At 36.4% G+C, this 18454-nt stretch overlaps 1 protein-coding gene across 3 annotated transcripts in view; it reads right to left on the bottom strand.

Annotated features, from left to right (window-relative positions):
* The window catches only part of LOC120079772 (probable E3 ubiquitin-protein ligase ARI8), a 45458-nt gene that overhangs the window by 5017 nt on the left and 21987 nt on the right, over nucleotides 1–18454 (bottom strand). For all 3 annotated transcript variants that reach the window (XM_039034149.1, XM_039034151.1, XM_039034150.1), the window contains exons 5-6: nucleotides 15943–16115; nucleotides 2736–2840 (exon numbers count right to left, since the gene is read on the bottom strand). In XM_039034149.1, the coding sequence (XP_038890077.1) occupies nucleotides 2736–2840; nucleotides 15943–16115 (278 nt within the window). The remainder of the gene's footprint in view (nucleotides 1–2735; nucleotides 2841–15942; nucleotides 16116–18454) is intronic.

Raw genomic sequence — 18454 nt, 5'->3', positions numbered from 1 at the left:
GGAAACATGAAGCTCCTTTCCCAGAAAATCGCAAAAATCTCTACTCCTATTTTAGCATGTGCATTGCATATGGTGTCTCTGTCTTTCCTTTTTTCTTTAATTTTATTTGATTTTATACTAAATTTCATATTTCGTTTGGTTTGAAGGAAAAAAAAAACATATTTTAAATTGATTGACTGTATGTCAAAATAATCATTGACAAGGCTGTGTTTTTGGTTTTTAGTGCATGTACAGCATAGCACAACTTGTGCAGGGCAGAAATTCAACCGGCACACAATGATTTTGTGGTTTAATGCTTGTACAACATTTTTGCGGACAGAGTGGAAGGAAATAAGCAATCTTCAAAGATAGAGAATGCCAAAAGAGGTTTTTGGGACCACATTCTCTTTCTGATTTCTTGGGCTCTTAAATCAAAGGTTCCTTGTAACCATCATTTGTCCATGATCCAAACATGTTGGAGAGCCTTCCTGTAACTCCAGCTTTCCCTCTAAGTAAAATATTGAAACGCTCTTTCCTTCATCTCCAACAAAATGCCTCACAAAAGTACTCTAGCCATGCAATACCACAAAATTGATTCTCCTTTCAAGTACCAGCCACTTGGCACCTCAATAAGCCAGTCCTCAGCATGATTAGGCAGAAAGGAAAAAAGAAACGAAAGTAACAACTCCTTCCTCATCAAAACTGTAAACTACTTTGACAGATCGAAAGAAGAGAGAGGAATCAATTTGTTCTATGCCTGCAACGGAATAATAACACCATTTCAATACTGATGCTCTGTTCTCTCGATGGCTCACCCCTCCAAGACAAAAGAACAATGGAGAGATAAGTGATCTAAAAACTCGCCCTCTTCAAAACAAATGTATAAAGAAAATAAAAGAAAGCACCCAATCTTTACATTTGTTAAAGTTTTTCGTGGCTGTTTAGCCCACCGTGCACAAGAGATCAAAGAAATACCTTCACTTTCTTCAGAATGTACAAACTTTTGTATCAAATTCACCATTTCCTTTAATACTTGCAGCTAACGATTTGTAATGCTTCTAGGAAATGTTGCACAGATCTTTCTACTTTTCTTTTATCTCTTCTTCCAACTTCTTCTTCTGCACCCGACCCTCCTTCCCTTAATTTTTTTCGATTGTCCTTTTTTCTATTCAAAACATTGTACTATCATTTCTTTTTTTTCCTTTTTCTTCGCCTTGAAAATGCTGCTTTCACAAAAGCCCTTATGTTCTAGAGTAGCATCAGAATAAGACCAATCAACTTTGTCACATGCTTTTTCATAGTCAAGCTTACACAGGAATCCTTTCCTTTTAGGGAGATGAAGAGGAGACTCTAGCGATGTTTGGTCCCTTGTCGGTTATATGTTTCTCTTTCGGCATTAGTGACGAATGTGTTTTATAATTATTAGCCCCTTTTTTCAGTTGGGTTTCCTTATGTGAACTTGGTCTTTTGGATGCCTTATATTCTTTCATTTTTCTCAATAACAGTTCCATTTATTATTAAAAACAAATAACAGATATTCTTTTCTTTTCTTCTCACACACTGCCCCACTACCTCAAAAGCCATGAATTTTTCATCTAAGATGTGCCTACCATCCACAATGATAGCCTGCAGATCATCAATGTAAGGGAACGACGACTCTTTACAATTACTTAGTAAAGAGAAGAAACCAAGCTGATGGGGTCTATATTCAGCGACTCTATTTCCCTTCAATTTCTTGGGGATTAGAAGATATAGGTATCATTCGGATGATTTCATTTTCTAAGAATCTTGCAATGCCTTTACTAAGTCAGATTTCAAAATGTTCCAGGCTTTTTCATATAACTGATTGGCTATACTGTCTGGACCAGGCGACTTCAAATTCCCAAAGCTAACCACCGCCTTGTTTATCTTCTCTTCTTCAAATGGGGATTCAAGGCACTCTTCCACTACTTTTGCAGGGGGGATCCATCCATATTGTCAAAAGTAGACCTCTGACCCACAGGTTCAGCGTACTGCTAGCAAAAGAAAACTACAAGTTCCTTTTCTATTGATCCTCCATAGACGAGAGAGAGATCATACTTTTCCTCATAGAAGCCCATTTGTGAATAAAGTAATTTAACCATAAGAATATTCTGAAATTAAGAAATAATGATAAATATAGGTGATAAGTACAATATTAAAAATTAAGCATTATTTACTAAAACACTGTTACAAATTACAACAACCATCAATCTTTTATTTTTAATTTACTTTACGGTTAGAAGTATCTTTATACTTCGTTAGACTCCATTGTTTAGATTCTTGATGTTAAATTTCAAAAGTGTGATAAGACAAACAAATATATACATATAGATTTTTAAATATATGCAAAAAGACAATACATTTATATTTAAGTAGATTTTTATAACAATTGACAAATAAATTTATTTATTACAATTAATATTAATATTCAGTATTAGAATTGATATATTAACTATGCCTAATTTGAATAGACTTTCGTAATTATCTAATCTCATTTATAATTGCTGAGTTCAAAAAATTTCTTATTCCTTGGTTAGGTCCAGAGCAACTTTTATACCCTCCCCCCTTTTTGAACATCTCATGTTCATGAAAATGTTCCCAAAAAATAAGGGATTAACAAACCAAAAAAAAAAAAAGAAAAAAAAAAGGCGTTATCATTTTCACAAGGATGGAAAAAAATTAAGGGTAGATATGAATAAGCAATCTAGTTAATAAACAGCGTGGAGCTGACTCACATTCCAGCAAAAGCTATAGGAGCATCTGCAAGTTACATCATAGCTTCCACTTCCAACTATAAAATCTACAGCATAATCACATCCTGGAGCGGGGCACCATTTGGTCTACAAAAAACAGAAATAATTTATGATAATCTTCTTAAACATTTTTTTATGCTTTCGAAATTAAAGATTTCTAAATCAGATAAATGCAAGAAGAAGAGCTCATCTTGAAATTCAATGCATGATTTAAATATATACACACACATATATGCAGAGAGCTGGTTTTGATACTTCCAGAAATTTACTATCGAGGAAAATGCCTGCCAATTGTTTCATAACATTCATGCAATAGTTGATACAGAAGTTAGAAAAAGATTTTTTCTCATCTTTTTTGTCTACATGGACAGTTCTTGATGTAGCATAATTAGATTAGCAACTATTTTGTAGTTTTCATTAGAATGGTTAACCATTTTAGTTGTTTTTTTTAACAAGAAAAAACCTTCTCATTGATGGATGAAAGCAGAGAAAAAAGTTCAAAGATACCAAATCCTAAAGGAGAGAGGAAAATTAAACAAATTAATTAATTTTTAAACCAAAAAAAAAAAAAAAAAGAACACAGCTGGAATAACACACTCGAAAGGAGGATACAGCGCACACAAGGAGAGAAACATGAACCAGTCGAAGATGGGAGGGGCACTTTTCACTTTTCTCCAGGAGGATATGTGATTGGGAGATAGACCCCTTTGCTCTTTCTTTTCTCGTTTATTGGTTGATTTGTCTCAACCCTTGTCCTTTCTTTCATTGGGGTTCCTTCCATCGAGCTTTGTCAAATATGGAAATGTCGGATATTGTCAACCTGTCTTTGCTAGGGGAATTTCACAGTATTTCAGAAGATTTTTTTTTTTTTTTTTTTTTGGAAAAGGAAACATAAATTTTCAGTCATAGAATGTGTTGAAAATAAGGAGTTGTTTATGTATTTAGTCCTAAGGGCATTTTAGTATTTTTAATTTGCCGTAATTTTTTTCCTTTTCTGTATTAGGGCTTTCTAGAGCCTATTTATATCTCTGTTCTCTCTTGTATGTGTGTAAGTTGAAAATAATAAAGTATCTTTCTATCGTGATATATTATCTTTCTATCGTGATTTTTTCTCCCTGTACTAGGGTTTTCCACGTAAATCTTGTATTTTCTTCTTCCATCTTTTAACATGGTATCACAGCGTGGTGACGAAACCCTAGCCGTCATTGACGAAAATCAACCATTGGTCCAGACGATCTCAGCCGGTGACTCCACCACTGCCGAAACGAGTGCTGCCATCGACCGTTATCTTCAGTCCCTTCATCTTGGTCCAACACCGATTCTGCCGTCGCCCGGGTTGCCGCTATTGCCTCCACGCTGATGATGTCGTCCCGTTCCACGCCGCCCCTACCACATCTAGCACCTATGTTGTCGTCTGGTTCCGTGCTGCCGCCTACTGGTGCTGCGTGTCTTGGGCATGCTCGTCCAGGGTAATGTTAGCCCATGGCCGCATGTCTAAACCATCCTCAACCATCCCATCTTTGAATCTTGTAATTAGTTTAGCAAGTTGTTTTGATTTCAAATTGTTTTTTTTTGCCAGTGACTGCTCGCTACTTTTGATACGCTAGCTAGGCATTTTAGAAATTGTTCAGAATACACTATGGGAGAGACCCACTAGTCAACTCCCCGACCGATGTATTGATGTACTCTTTGCAATCTAAGCTTTCTTGCAACTAGCAGTCTTCAATGCATTCTTTAATGTTGTTTTCAATGCTTTTCCTCTCTCACGTTTTATAAAACTATTTTCTCTCAAAACATGAGTGGAGGCTACATCATATACCAACGTTGTCTGCAACTTTCGATTTTTATATGGCTAACTTGCTCGCCGGATTAGAGCAAGTGTCGCACAATCGCCTGTCCCGTACACGAAAGTCTGCAATTGTGACACTGCGTATCCCACATCAACTACGGTCAGTCACGTGCAGCCGCCTACGAGCCTCCCTCAATATGCACCAGCCAGCCATGGCGCTTCGAGTTCGATGGGTTTGTCTCCAATGGTGGTTCAACAACAATTAGTAACCTTCAACAATAGATTACCGCCCTTGAAGCAGCTCTTGGGACTACCACAAACCTTCAATCAAATCCCGTAAATTAGGATTTATCTTCTGGTCTACCGATGTATTCAGAGAATCCAGTAACCACCTTTCCTACTTTACCTACAACAATTGTTTAGTCTGGATCTATGGAAAATTCTACAGGTTTCATTGCAGGGAAGGAGTTGAATGGTCAAAATTATTTCTCTTGGTCTTAGTCCATCAAAATGACCGCCGAGGGGCATCACAAGTTTAGGTATCTAACTGGTGAGATACTAAGACCTAGACCAGGAGATCCTCAAGAGCGCATTTGGAAAGGAGAAGATTCCTTGCTTTGATCTTTGTTGGTTAACAGTATGGAACCACATATAGGAAAACCTTTACTGTATGCTGCAACTGCTTGGGATATCTGGGATGCAGTACAAAAATTGTACTTCAAGAGGTAAAATGTGTCCTGCTTATACATTTTGCATAAATAGGTTCATGAGTGCAAACAAGGAACAATGGATGTTACTTCCTATTTGAATAAACTGTCTCTAATCTGACAGGAGATGGATCTATGTCGTGAAGTTGTCGGGATTATCCGTGTGGCGGAGTTCAATATTCAAAAATTGAGGAAGTTGATCGCGTTTATGACTTTGATCGCGTTTATGACTTTCTTGCTGGTCTGAATTTCAAGTTTGATGCAGTGAGCAGTCGAATACTGGGACAGAGACCGATACCTTCACTTATGAAAGTATGCTGTGAGGTTTGTTTAGAGGAAGATAGATCAAGTGCTATGAACAACCTTATTGTTTCTACCACTGATTCTGCTACATTTAGTTTAAAATCATCTGAGTTTGATGGTGACAAGCAAAATAGAAACTCGCCTCCAGTTTGTGAACATTGCAAGAAACCTTGGCATACAAAGGATCAGTGTTGGAAGTTACATGGTCCACCTCCAAATAGCAAACATCGTTCTTCAAACGACAAGTCAAACTCTAGTCGAGCACTTATGAGTGATTCTACAAATGGTGCTTCATAGTCTCAATCTTAGGTAAATAACCAGAATGACCCTGGTGCTATTAGGGTCGGTGTTATTTCCCAATCAGGTACTTCTCAGTCCTTATGCCTTATAAGTATTAATGGTAAAAAACCGTGGATAATAGCACTAGTAATGAGAAAATTCAGATTGCAGATGGGTCTTTTGCTCATATTGCAGGAGAGGATCATCTTTCTCCTTTTAAGGGTTTAACTTTACAGAATGTGTTGTATGTTCCTAAGATATCTTACAATTTACTATCTATTAGTAAGATAACTAGAGATCTGAACTATCAAGTTGCTTTCTCACCCAATGTTTTCTTTCAGGACTTGAGCTCAGGGACGACGATTGGCACTGCCTGACACAATAAAGGACTCTATTTTCTTAATGATGATGTTTCCTCTAGGAATAGTTATAGGACTGGTTTATTGTCTTCTTATTTTTCAACTTCGGAAAAAGATTATATGTTATGGCACTTTCGTCTTGGTCACCTGAACTTTCAATATATGAAGTATTTATTTCTTCATTTATTTTCATAATGTCGATATCTCTTCTTTGTCTTATGATGTGTGTATTCGTGCAAAACAACATCGAGCCACCTTTCCATCCCAACCTTACAAACCTTCCCAGCCACTTACCCTTATTCATAGTGATGTTTGGGGCCTTTCCAACATCACTACTTCCTCCAGGAAACATTAGTTTGTGACATTTATTGATGATCACACTCGTCTTATATGGGTGTTTCTTCTCACTCATAAATCGAGATACCATCGATATTCCAACAATTTTATACTACAGTGGAGACTCAGTTTAACACTAAAATTGTCATCCTTCGTAGTGATAATGGTTGTGAGTTCTTTAACAATACCTTCCATGAGTTTCTGACTTCTAAAGGCATTGTCCATCAAAGCTCATGTGCTATACCCCTCAACAAAATTGGGTGGTTAAACGGAAAAATTGTCACCTTATTGAAGTTGCACGGTCTCTCATGCTTTCTACTTCTCTCTCCTCTTACTGATGGGGAGATGATGTTCTGATTGCAGCCCATCTTATCAATCAGATGCCTTCCCGTGTTCTTCAATTCCAAATTTCTCTTGAATGCTTTAAAGAGTCATACTCAACAACATATCTTATTCCTGATGTTCCTCTTCAGGTGTTTGGATGCACTGCCTTTATCCATAGTCATGGTCAATCGCACTAAATTTACCCCTCGTGCTCAGAAATGTGTCTTCGTTGGGTATCCTCTTCACCAACGAGGTTATAAGTGCTTCCATCCATCCTCACGGAAGTATTTTGTTTCTATGGATGTAACGTTCCTTGAGGATAAACCTTTCTTCCCTATTAGTCCTCTTCAGGGAGAGAATACTAGTGAAAAGACTAACCAGTCCATATCTACGGTTCCCACTAATCTTCTTCCCGAACCCATCACATCTATGGTTCCTACTGATCTTCTTCCCGAACCCATCTTGGGTACAGATAGATGATATTGTTCTACCTACTAAACAAGTCCCATGGATAATATACTAAGAATCTCAGAAAGGAAATAGTGCCACCTGTTGCTCCACCGACTCCGGTCCATGAATCGGAACCAGCACCAGCTCAAGGTACTTCTATTCCTGATAATACTGATGTATGTGTTGAGGCTGATATTTGTGATGTGGTTGAAAGTGACAGAGCCGATATGATAATTCCAGAGAATGACAAAGTTACAGGCAGTGATGAGTCAATAGGAGAAACACTGGAGGGTGAAACTTTGCCTTAGGAGACTGAGTGTGACCACCGTCCTCTTACTGATGAGGGGTCAAGCAAAACAAGGGGTTATGATGCCTCTCTTGATATACCCATTGCTTTGAGAAAGGACACCAGGTCATGCACTAAATATCCCATGCATAGCTTTCTATCTTACAGTAATTTGTCTTCTGAGTTTAGAGCATTCACTACTAACCTGGATACAGTAACGATACCAAACAACATACATATGGCCATCAAAGTTCCTGAATGGAAGGTTGCGGTCATGGAAGAAATAGGAGCTCTTGAAAAAAATAATACGTGGGATCGTGTTGTTCTTCCTAAAGGGCATGAACCAGTTGGGTGTAAATGGGTGTTCACTATAAAGTATAAGCCTGATGGAACTCTTGACAGGTACAAGGCCAGATTGATAACTAAAGGGTTTGCATAGACCTATGAAATAGACTACTCAGAAACTTTCTCTCCTGTAGCGAAGCTAAATATAGTTCGAGTCCTACTTCCTGTGGCAATTAACAAAGACTGACCTCTCCATCAACTTGATGTGAAAAATGTTTTTCTGAATGGTAAATTAGAAGAAGAGGTTTATATAAGCCCTCCTGGTTTTGAAGCTCAATTTGACCATCAGGTTTGTAAACTCAGGAAGTCTTTGTATGGTTTGAAACAGTCTCCAAGAGCTTGGTTTGATAGGTTTACTACCTTTGTTAAGTCCCAAGGTTTTACTCGGGGGTACTCTGATCACACTTTGTTCACAAAAAGGTCAAAATCAGGGAAAATTGTTGTTCTAATTGTGTACATAGATAATATTATTTTGTCAGAAGATGATGCCATTGAGATTATCAGGCTTAAAAAGAAAATGGCTAATGAATTTGAGATTAAGGACCTTAGGAGTCTAAGGTATTTCCTTGGAATGGAGGTGGCGGGATCAAGAGAAGGAATTTTTATCTCTCAAAGAAAATACACTCTTGATTTGTTGAAAGAAACAGGTATGACTGGATGTAAGACCTGTCGACACTCTCGTAGAATTCAATGTTAAGCTACGAGATTCTGTTGACAAAGTTCATGTTGATAAAGAAAGATACCAGCGTCTAGTGGGAAAACTAATCTACTTATCTCTCACTAGACCAGATATATCCTACGCTACTAGTGTGCTTAGTCAGTTTATGCAGGAACCCTATGAGAGACATATGGAAGCTGTGAATCGAATTTTGAGATACTTGAAAACAACTCCAGGTAAAGGTCTGATGTTTAGGAAAACTGACAAAAAATGTATTGAGACTTACACCGACTCTGATTGGGTAGGATCTGTTAGACAGAAAATCTACCTCTGGGTACTGTACATTTGTGGGGTAACATTGTTACTTGGATAAGTAAGAAGCAAGGTGTTGTTGCTAGAAACAGTGCTGAAGCAGAATATAGAGCTATGAGTCTGGGAATTTGTGAAGAAATCTAGTTGAAGAAAATTCTGTCTGATCTTCACCAAGACAGTGATCGACCTATGAAGCTCTATTGTGATAACAAGGCAGCTATAAGTATAGCCAACAATCCTGGGCAACATGATAGAACAAAACATGTGGAGATCGATAGACACTTTATCAAAGAAAAACTGGACAATGGCAGTATTTGTATTCCTTACATCCCTTCTAGTCAACAAGTTGCAGATATTCTCACCAAAGGATTACTCAGGCAAAGCTTTGATTCTTGTGTTAGCAAGTTGGGTCTAATTGACATCTACGTCCCAACCTGAGAGGGAGTGTTGAAAATAAGGGGCTATTTATGTATTTAGCCCTAAGGGCATTTTAGTATTTTTAGTTTGCCCTAGTTTTTTCCTTTTCTGTATTAGAGCTTTCTAAAGCCTATTTATATCTCTATTCTCTCTTGTATGTGTGTAAGTTGAAAATAATAAAAATGTCTTTCTATCATGGTTTTTTCTCCCTGTACTAGGGTTTTCCACGTAAATCTTGTGTTTTCTTCTTCCATCTTTTAGTAGAATGAAAAGAGATCAATGCTAAAAAGTAACATTAACCTTCAAGAGAATGGAAAAACTGAGAAAAACAAAAGAAGAAGAAATACTACTGAGATACACACATTGGAGAAGACATCAAAAAGCACAAACACTTAAAACTTAACAAACCAGCTCTAGAAAGGAAACCAAAGCTAGAGAACACAAACTTTAAAGTAATAGCCAACAGAAGACCAAAGAGCAAACAAGGTAAGAAGTCCATTAAGACCAAAAGTGTGAGGTTCAAACCACAAAGCAAACCAACTTCTAAATTGTCACTTCCAAGCTTGCAACTACTAGGTAAAAACGCAACTTCTTAAGGAAAAACGTAAGGCTTGATCACAAAACACGAGAATTCCACAATAATTTCAATTCTTGTACTAAACCACCAAGCTAAAATTTAACTGAAGGATAATAAGGTGGAATTGATTTCATCTGCAGAATTTGGTAGGAATTATGGATGACAATTCTACTCGAACATTTTCACCATTTTTTTTCTTTTTTTATTAAACAGAAACAAGACATTTCATTGAATTAATGAAATGAGTCTAATGTTCAAAATACAAGATAGGTAACAACGAAATATGAAGCTCCAAGAGCATGGCAAGAGTAAATTAAAAACTAATTGATAGAAGAAGAAGAAGAAAATAAATGCTTACCAATTTAAACAAATGTCTTGAATAGAGAAGTCTGCAAAAAAGTATGGAAAGAGAGTGACGTAAAGAAGCTTTGACACAATTTATGAAAACTAACAATCATGTGATGAGGCCAAAATAGGAGACAATGGCCCAAAGGAGCTTGGAGAAGTAAGAATCCATCCACCAACTTTGACAACTTAGAACAAGGTCACTCTCATTAAGGAAGAGAAATATCGTCGAGTTCGCCACAGAATTCGGAGTAGAAATCCAAAAGCTCCAACAAGTGTTAGCTGAAAAAATTCAATCTTGTGCTTTAGGTACTTCATTTGCATAGAAGCTTCTCCTTCTAAATTCTATCTAGTTCTTCGTCAAGATGGGCTATCCATTTTCCACGAAGGGCCATGAAATAAACTTTAATCTAAATAAATAAACATTTTCATCGTTCTAAAACAAGGTATCAAAACCATCTGCAAAGTAAACCTCTGAATTCTCCTCAACAAAATCATCTTGTATTAGAGAGTCCATGATATCCTCACTGCTTATACTAACATATGAATCTCCATCAAATCATAACAAAAAATATTGTCTTTAGAAGATGGATGGCTATAAACTTCTTTAACAAAAGAAATATCTGATCTTGAGATTTTAATGATTGATTGGCTGAAATTGGAACCAAGAGGCAAAGGATGTGAATTGTCTACCATAATAGGTGACGTGTATAGGACTCCTCCACATCATATGAATTGAACTCTAAATGTTTCTTTATCGATGACTGCTTCTTTTTCTAGTTGTAAGAAAGAAGATAATAAGGAAATGAAGATCTTCCGATGTTCAAATCCTCATTATCGCCCTTTAAGTCAAGGGACTGTGGAGTGCTAAATGAGATTTCCAAAGGACAATTAATACTCCCAAAGGGAAGCTGATTCACCTCATATGGAGCTGAAATAAAACCAATTTCCTTGTCTGACTGTATGGGAACACCCTCTTCAACAAAATTAGTTACCTCAAATACACCTCCATCACTCTTAACTCCAATCAATCTTGCAAATATCCAAAGAGTTAGAAAAATCTTCGAAATATAACTCAAATTGAAGGATATTTGGAGGATCTAAGAGAGAAATATCACGAAATCTAAGGTGAAAATGACCATTAGTCTGATCTTTGACTTCAATTTCAGCTGGGAATCTAAGGTGAAAATTACCATTATTGTATTTAGTTTCTATTAGTTTCATTGTAAGGTTTCCTTTTAACTTTGTTCATTGAGTTAGTTGGTTTGGATATGATGAGGGCGCCAAGGGGGTGTCAACCTAGTTGAGATGTCCGGGTGCGCCTCCTGATCCTTAATTCCTTGTCTTTGTGATTCAAGTACACAACTCCTGTACTTTCTTTTTATGAATAAAAAGACTTGTTTCCCTTTCAAAAAAAATTCAGCAGGGAGAAAACCACACAAATTTCTTTTAACTTCAATACAGGCCTCAGAGCAATCCAAGAAAATCAATGTTTGAGAAAAAATACTAACCAAACCCCTGTTTTCCCCAATGGCTTCAAAAGTAAGACGAGTCCAAAAAGGCAAAGGTGAGTTTTTTATCGAAAGCCAACCTCCATAACTCATGATAAACTTCGAATGAGAATGTGCTTAGTAAGACCAATTTTTAACTTTCAAATGCAAGGAACCAATTTCCCACCATTTTTTATCGAATTTCATATCATCAAGTTTCATTGATGCATTATCAACCATGAATGGATTGATTTGAACTTTAGACTAAAAATAGTCTTCCAAAGCTAGGCAAATATCCTTCCAAAAATAGTAGGCTAACGATCTAGAAACAACAAACAAATTGTTGAAGTTCATAGCCAATATTTCCTTATCTTCCTATGTAGTTTAGGAGATAAAAGAAGAGAAATCTCCAATAATAAAATTAAAGTCTTTATTATGAATCAAAAGTTGCCAATACAAGAAGACAAATCTCTCTATTTATAGAGAATCGGAAAATAAACTAATTCTAATTCTAATTAGTCAAAGAAACTAATCCTAATCCTAATAAACCAAGGAAACTAATCCTAATTCTAATCAATCATGGAAACTAATCTCAATCCTAATCAATTAAGGATTGACCATAATACCCTAACGTATCCTAATCCCACTCCATCATTCTATCCCTCCCAAAAAAAAAAACTCATCCTCGAGTTTTAACACGAAAGTGAAGATAACGGACACATTTCTGAACACCGGACACCAATAACAACCAATTTTCATGAGTCACGCCAATATATCGACTATTTGATTTTTGAAAGGGAAAATTATTTCTATCAATACTAGCATCAATGAACCCAAGAATTAAGTTATTCAAAAAATCCTTTGTTGTTAAAGTATATGCAGACTCCTCAAGAAAGGGAGGAAAAAGATTTTCAATTTTCTTCAAATTAGGTTGCTCATGAGTATCTTTTTCTTCCACACTTCAAGAATTCACATCCTCCCAATATTTCCTTTGATATAACCTTGATCTTGGTTGTGCTTGAACGATTCTTGATAAATCTTGGACATTTTTTGCATACCATAGGTGTTGTTGGTTCTCTTGTTGTCTTTCTTGGTGGTCAAGGCTAATTTCTACTCTATTCTCTTGCAGTGGAGGTAATTGTGGTTAGTTGTGTGGCTCAGTTAATTAATCTGACCAAATGGACATATTCTTTGCAATGGCTTCATCTTCTTCAACACCTTCTTCGATGATTTCATCGATTAATAGTTCCTCATCATCTGGTTTCAATTGAGCAACCTCTGTGTTAGTCTCATCATTTTTTTCTTCCTCCAACGCAAACTCCTCTTCAATCTTTCTGCCTTTCTTATTGAACTCATCTTCAATTATTTTTTTCTTTTCTTCTACTTCATTCACTTTTTGCACAATTTCACAACCCATTCGGACGAGTTCTTGATCTTCTTGAGTGACTAAATGTGATTCTTGATGCTTTCTTGAAAAATCTTAAAGATTATAATTATGTCTTTCTTGAATTTTTTCCAAAAGAGCCCGAATTTCATTCTCTCTTTTGAAAGTCCTCTTGATAGATGTTTTAATTTGAATATTTCTATTTTCTTGAAAATGTTTTGACCTCCAAATTTGTGTTGGAATGATTCATGGGTGTTCTTTGATATTGGTGATAATAATTGCTTTCACACTCTGAATCATCTAACTCCCAATTCTTACGTCGATTTCTTGAGAACCGGTTTGATTGGATCGTCAGGCTCTTTGTTGATAACATCGTCTTGTTATTCTGTTCCAAATTGCATTAGAATCTTCATCGGAATCGCTAGAATCACTATAATCAAATTTCAAATGTGGATAATGATTGGTTCTTTGAGAAAATTGAGCAAAGGCAAAATTATTATGTTGGAATTCTTCTTCTGAATCACTTGAATCATAGATCCAACATTGCTTTTGGGAGGAAATTTAACTTTCTTGCCTATACCAATTGCTAACTTTTTTTCTTTGTCGTCTTCCTTGATCGGTAATAACCTATTCTTGCAAATTCTTGAAAAAAAAAATCTCAGTATCTTCTTTCTTTTCTAAAATTTAAAGGGTTCCCCCTATATAGATGTGGACTTTTCAACAATGAGCACAGTTCACAAAGCTCCCTCTTGCAATCAACATCGCCAAGAGTTTCCCAATCCTCCAACGACGGCAATCAACATTGCCCCAAACAGCTGCTCTGATACCAAATTGATGTAGCCTAGGGAGATAAAAGAAGAGAAATCTCTAATAATAAAATCAAAGTCTTTATTATGAATCGAAAGTTGCCAATACAAGAAGACAATCTCTCTATTTATAGAGAATGGGAAAGGAAACTAATCCTAATTTTAATTAATCAAAGAAACTAATCCTAATCCTAATTAGTCAAAGAAACTAATCCTAATCCTAATAAACCAAGGAAACTAATCCTAATTCTAATCAATCATGGAAACTAATCTCAATCCTAATCAATTAAGGATTTGACCATAATACCCTAACTTATCTATCATAATCCTACTGCATCACTTCCCTAACCCAACAAAAGGAATCAAAGTCAGGCAGTTGTGTAACGACCTAAAAGTTTCTAGACATCTTCAAATCATCTGAGAGAGCTAGAGCTAACGACTCACCAACACCGAACCGAGAGGAGGACAACAAATAAGATTCCACTTTGCCCCAAAAAATCTCTAATTATCTCCCAAAAAACCATCCAATCTTTCTTCAAGTAACCAACTGGAACATGCAGATTTTTCCTACAACCAGCAGAGGCCAAATAGCAGACTCAAAATATCTTTCATTGAACAATTTAACATAGCCAAATGAATGAATCCAGAGTGCCTCCATCTTTTATGGAGAGGAACACATTAACCAGATACTGTAACAACTCTACCGAGGATAGTTCAAACAAACCCAAATGGGAGATCGAAAGGTAAATCGTCTTATTATTACTTGAATTGTCAATTGAAAACACGCTCTTCTCACACTTTATCCAAAAATAAGAGTTTCAAATACAACTAATTTCCTCCGAAGTGTTCAATGACATCTTAAATGCAGAAGCAGCACGAAGGATACCAAAACGATGACCAAAGCCATGGCCGAAGAGGGCTGTAAGGGTTGCAGTAAAATCTAAGGTTGAAAGGTGGAGAAGTCTAAGATGGACAACAAAGGCTGGAAGGTGAATGGAGGGTGGGTGAGGTATCGGGCAGTAAGGGTTTGCGGTGGAGGTTTTGGGGAGGGAGAGAACGTAGGCGTGACTAGAAGGGTGATGAATGGAAACGTGGAGGCCAGAGACTGAAAAGAGTGGAGGCTGAACGGACAGTTAATTGTTCCGTATCTTTTTTCTTTTTCGATCCAAAACTTTTATTTCTTTTCATTATATCACCCTTTACTTTTATTCCTTTTTATTATATCACCCTTAAACTTCTATTTTTTTCATTATATCACTGAGAAGTTTCTTGTTAAAAAGTTGGTAAAAGTGATCAACCTAGGAATGACCTAAAATTAACTTAATCCTCTTCACAAACAACTTCTAACTTTTTTTTTTTTTTTTTTGAAAAGAATACCACAGTTTTCATTAAGAAAATGAAAGGAGGCTAATACTCCAAAATACAAAGAAATCACAAAACAATGCAATTCTAAAGGATAGAGAGAAAAAAAAGTACATAAGAACAAATAAAGATCATAAAAAAGTTAGTGAAGAATTAATAAACAGAGGGTTAAATCTTCTGTTCTTGGAGATCAATTCTTTGAGGATTCTTGGAGATTTTCATTTCGATGCTTGGTTCCATCAGTTTTCCACTGTGAGCTGTTTGGTTGTTGTTATTGCATGTAACATGTGCAGTATGTTGTTCCGTATGCAATGTTTGGTTGCTACTACATGTAACTTATACAGTGTATTGTTCAGATACAACAGAAGTAAAACGCATGAAAACACTACATACACAGACAGATTTACATCGATACACCTTTTAGCTATATATTGATATTGATTTTTTTTTAGTTCTACATTCAGATGCAAAGTAAACTTGCATTGTCTTTTTCTTTTCTTTTCTTTTTTTTTAATAAGAAACGGACGTATATTCCTCAAATGAACCATGGAACATTCTAAATTTCCATGCGTGACTCTTATCATTATTTAAGTTATTCATGTGTATTACAATAAAAAAAATATATACATTTGTAAGCATAAGAGTTCAAATTGCAAATACCTTCCTATTGTCTTCAACATAGGATCGAACAAAATAACGGAAGTACTTCTTTTTGTCATCATCAGAAGCTAATAAATTTATCATATCTTGACCAACAGCAGCACCACAAGATGGATCTGGACATCGCAACATTAGACATCCTGGACCATCATTGATAGATGTGCTAATATAACCTACATCGTACACCAAGAGAGAGAGAGCAATCAACAAAAAGATAACATTGTCATTTTTATTTTTTTGGATAAGAATATAACAAATGAAAAGAGAATTTAAACTCTAAGGGGGCGTTTGGAGCCAGAGTTGGTTATACAACTTTCTGATTGTAATAAAACTAATGGCATAAGAACTAGAGACATAGGCTTGAAAATTGCAAAGAGGAGAATAATCTTGAGTAAACACTTAACCGAGCTTCTTCGAGATTTTACTTTGTTGATTTCTCAAGCTCCTAGTGTTCACGTTCTCAGCTGATTTTGTATCTTATGGTAGCTTTTCAATGAACAATGTCTGATTCTATTAATAATAATAATAACAATAATGTTGCAGCATTTAATGCTACGCTGCTTCTCAATGCCACTGATTTTTGGAGTAAAATCAACCATCCTTGACTATTCAATAGATGTCCCCTCGCTCACTGATTTCCACCTCATTAATTAGCAACTCCTTTATGTGATTTCCCTTTCATTTATCCCCCACCCACCCACTCATTACAACCCTATGCTTTCTCGACCTCCTTTCAAGAACTTTTTCTTAAAATTGTGACCCTCGAGCTTATCGGTGGTCAACAGTCACAATTCCTTTACACTCACCCCACCCAGTAATTAGCAACTTTGACGAGCTCTCGCTCACTGATTTCCACCTCATTAATTAGCAACTCCTTTATGTGATTTCCCTTTCATTTATCCCCCACCCACCCACTCATTACAACCCTATGCTTTCTCGACCTCCTCTCAAGAACTTTTTCTTAAAATTGTGACTCTCGAGCTTATCAGTGGTCAACGGTCACAACCCTTTACACTCACCCCCACCCACCCACTAATTAGCAACTTTGACGAGCTCTTGCTCACTGATTTACACCTCATTAATTAGCAACTCCTTTATGTGATTTCCCTTTCATTTATCCCCCACCCACCCACTCATTACAACCCCAATGCTTTTTTGACCTCCTTTCAAGATTTTTTTTCTTAAAATTGTGACCCTCGAGTTTATCAGTGGTCAACGGTCACAATTCCTTTACACTCAACAACCCCCCCCCAAAGGAAATTGTGCATAAGCTTCCCTAAGCTCTTACAAACCTTACTTGGAGCTCTAAAAAGGAGAAGTAATAAATAGGGCCGCCACTTAGAAAGGACAAAGAACGGAAGAAATAAAGGTAAGCCTACCAGCTTTAGAAAAGTAACTTTTTCCAAGAAGCCAATATTTTCCTCGCTTTATCCACCACCAGACTCCAGAAACATAAGGATTTGAGGTTAGTCCCAACGGAAAGGCCTAGGTAAGAGGAAGGAAGGCTATCAACTTCACATCCCACAACTTCAACCCACCTCTCCAACTTCTTAATCTCACAATTTAGCCCCGTAAAAAAGCATTTACTCCTATTAATCCTCAGCCACACATCTTCGACAAATGCCAAAATGTGATTAAAATTAAGAACAATCCTCATTTTAAACAAATATCTTGCACGAAAAACTTGTAAATAGCTTGGAGAGAGAACACCAGGTGGGGATGCATTTAGTCTTGCAACTTCATATTGATCAATCCATGATAGTGATTTTTCATGAAAAACCCTTTGGTTCCTTTCGAACCAAATTTCAGCGAGCAATGCTTTCCACATTAGACTAAAGTAAATTAGCGTGTGGTTTCATCATAGGACCTCTCAAGATCAAGATTTGGATAACGTTCTCTTTGAATGAGCTGCTAAATACCCACTATATCATTATCATGATCACTACTAGAATTTTCCATAAAGTCATCATCATAACTAACAGTTTCATCCTCATTTTCGCTGTCATTTTCCAGTATCTACCTAATCCTCTTCATCCAATGTTGTTTCTTTTTTTTTTCTTTGAAAGGAAAACAAACTTTTTATTAATTCATAAAAAGAAAGTACAAGAGATGTGTACTTGAATAGGGTCGATACAAGATACAGGATCAGGAGACGCACCCGGGCATCTCAACTAGGTTGACACCCCCTTAGCATCCTCATCATATCCATAGAACTCAGACAAAGACGGAAAATATAAACCTTACAGGAGAATTGAAAAAACAGAAAAAACGCCCTCTTTTGATGGCCAAATTACAAACCAAGAGGGAAAACAAGAGAATCATAAAATAAACCTAGCTACTTAGTCTTCAAATTTGGGTAGTAATGATCCTTCTCCTTGAAACTTAATCAAACTGGGAAGATGAATGCTGGCCAATTCAAACATAAATCTTGAAGTGAGTGAGCTTCAAAGTGCTTTGAAAGAGAACACCATTGACAAGCATTAAGTTTAGCGGCCTCATAGCGGAAGAACCA

The sequence above is a fragment of the Benincasa hispida genome, chromosome 6, assembly GCF_009727055.1.
Source record: "Benincasa hispida cultivar B227 chromosome 6, ASM972705v1, whole genome shotgun sequence".
In the NCBI taxonomy this organism is placed as follows: domain Eukaryota; kingdom Viridiplantae; phylum Streptophyta; class Magnoliopsida; order Cucurbitales; family Cucurbitaceae; genus Benincasa; species Benincasa hispida.
This window is presented reverse-complemented; position numbering and strand designations above follow the sequence as displayed.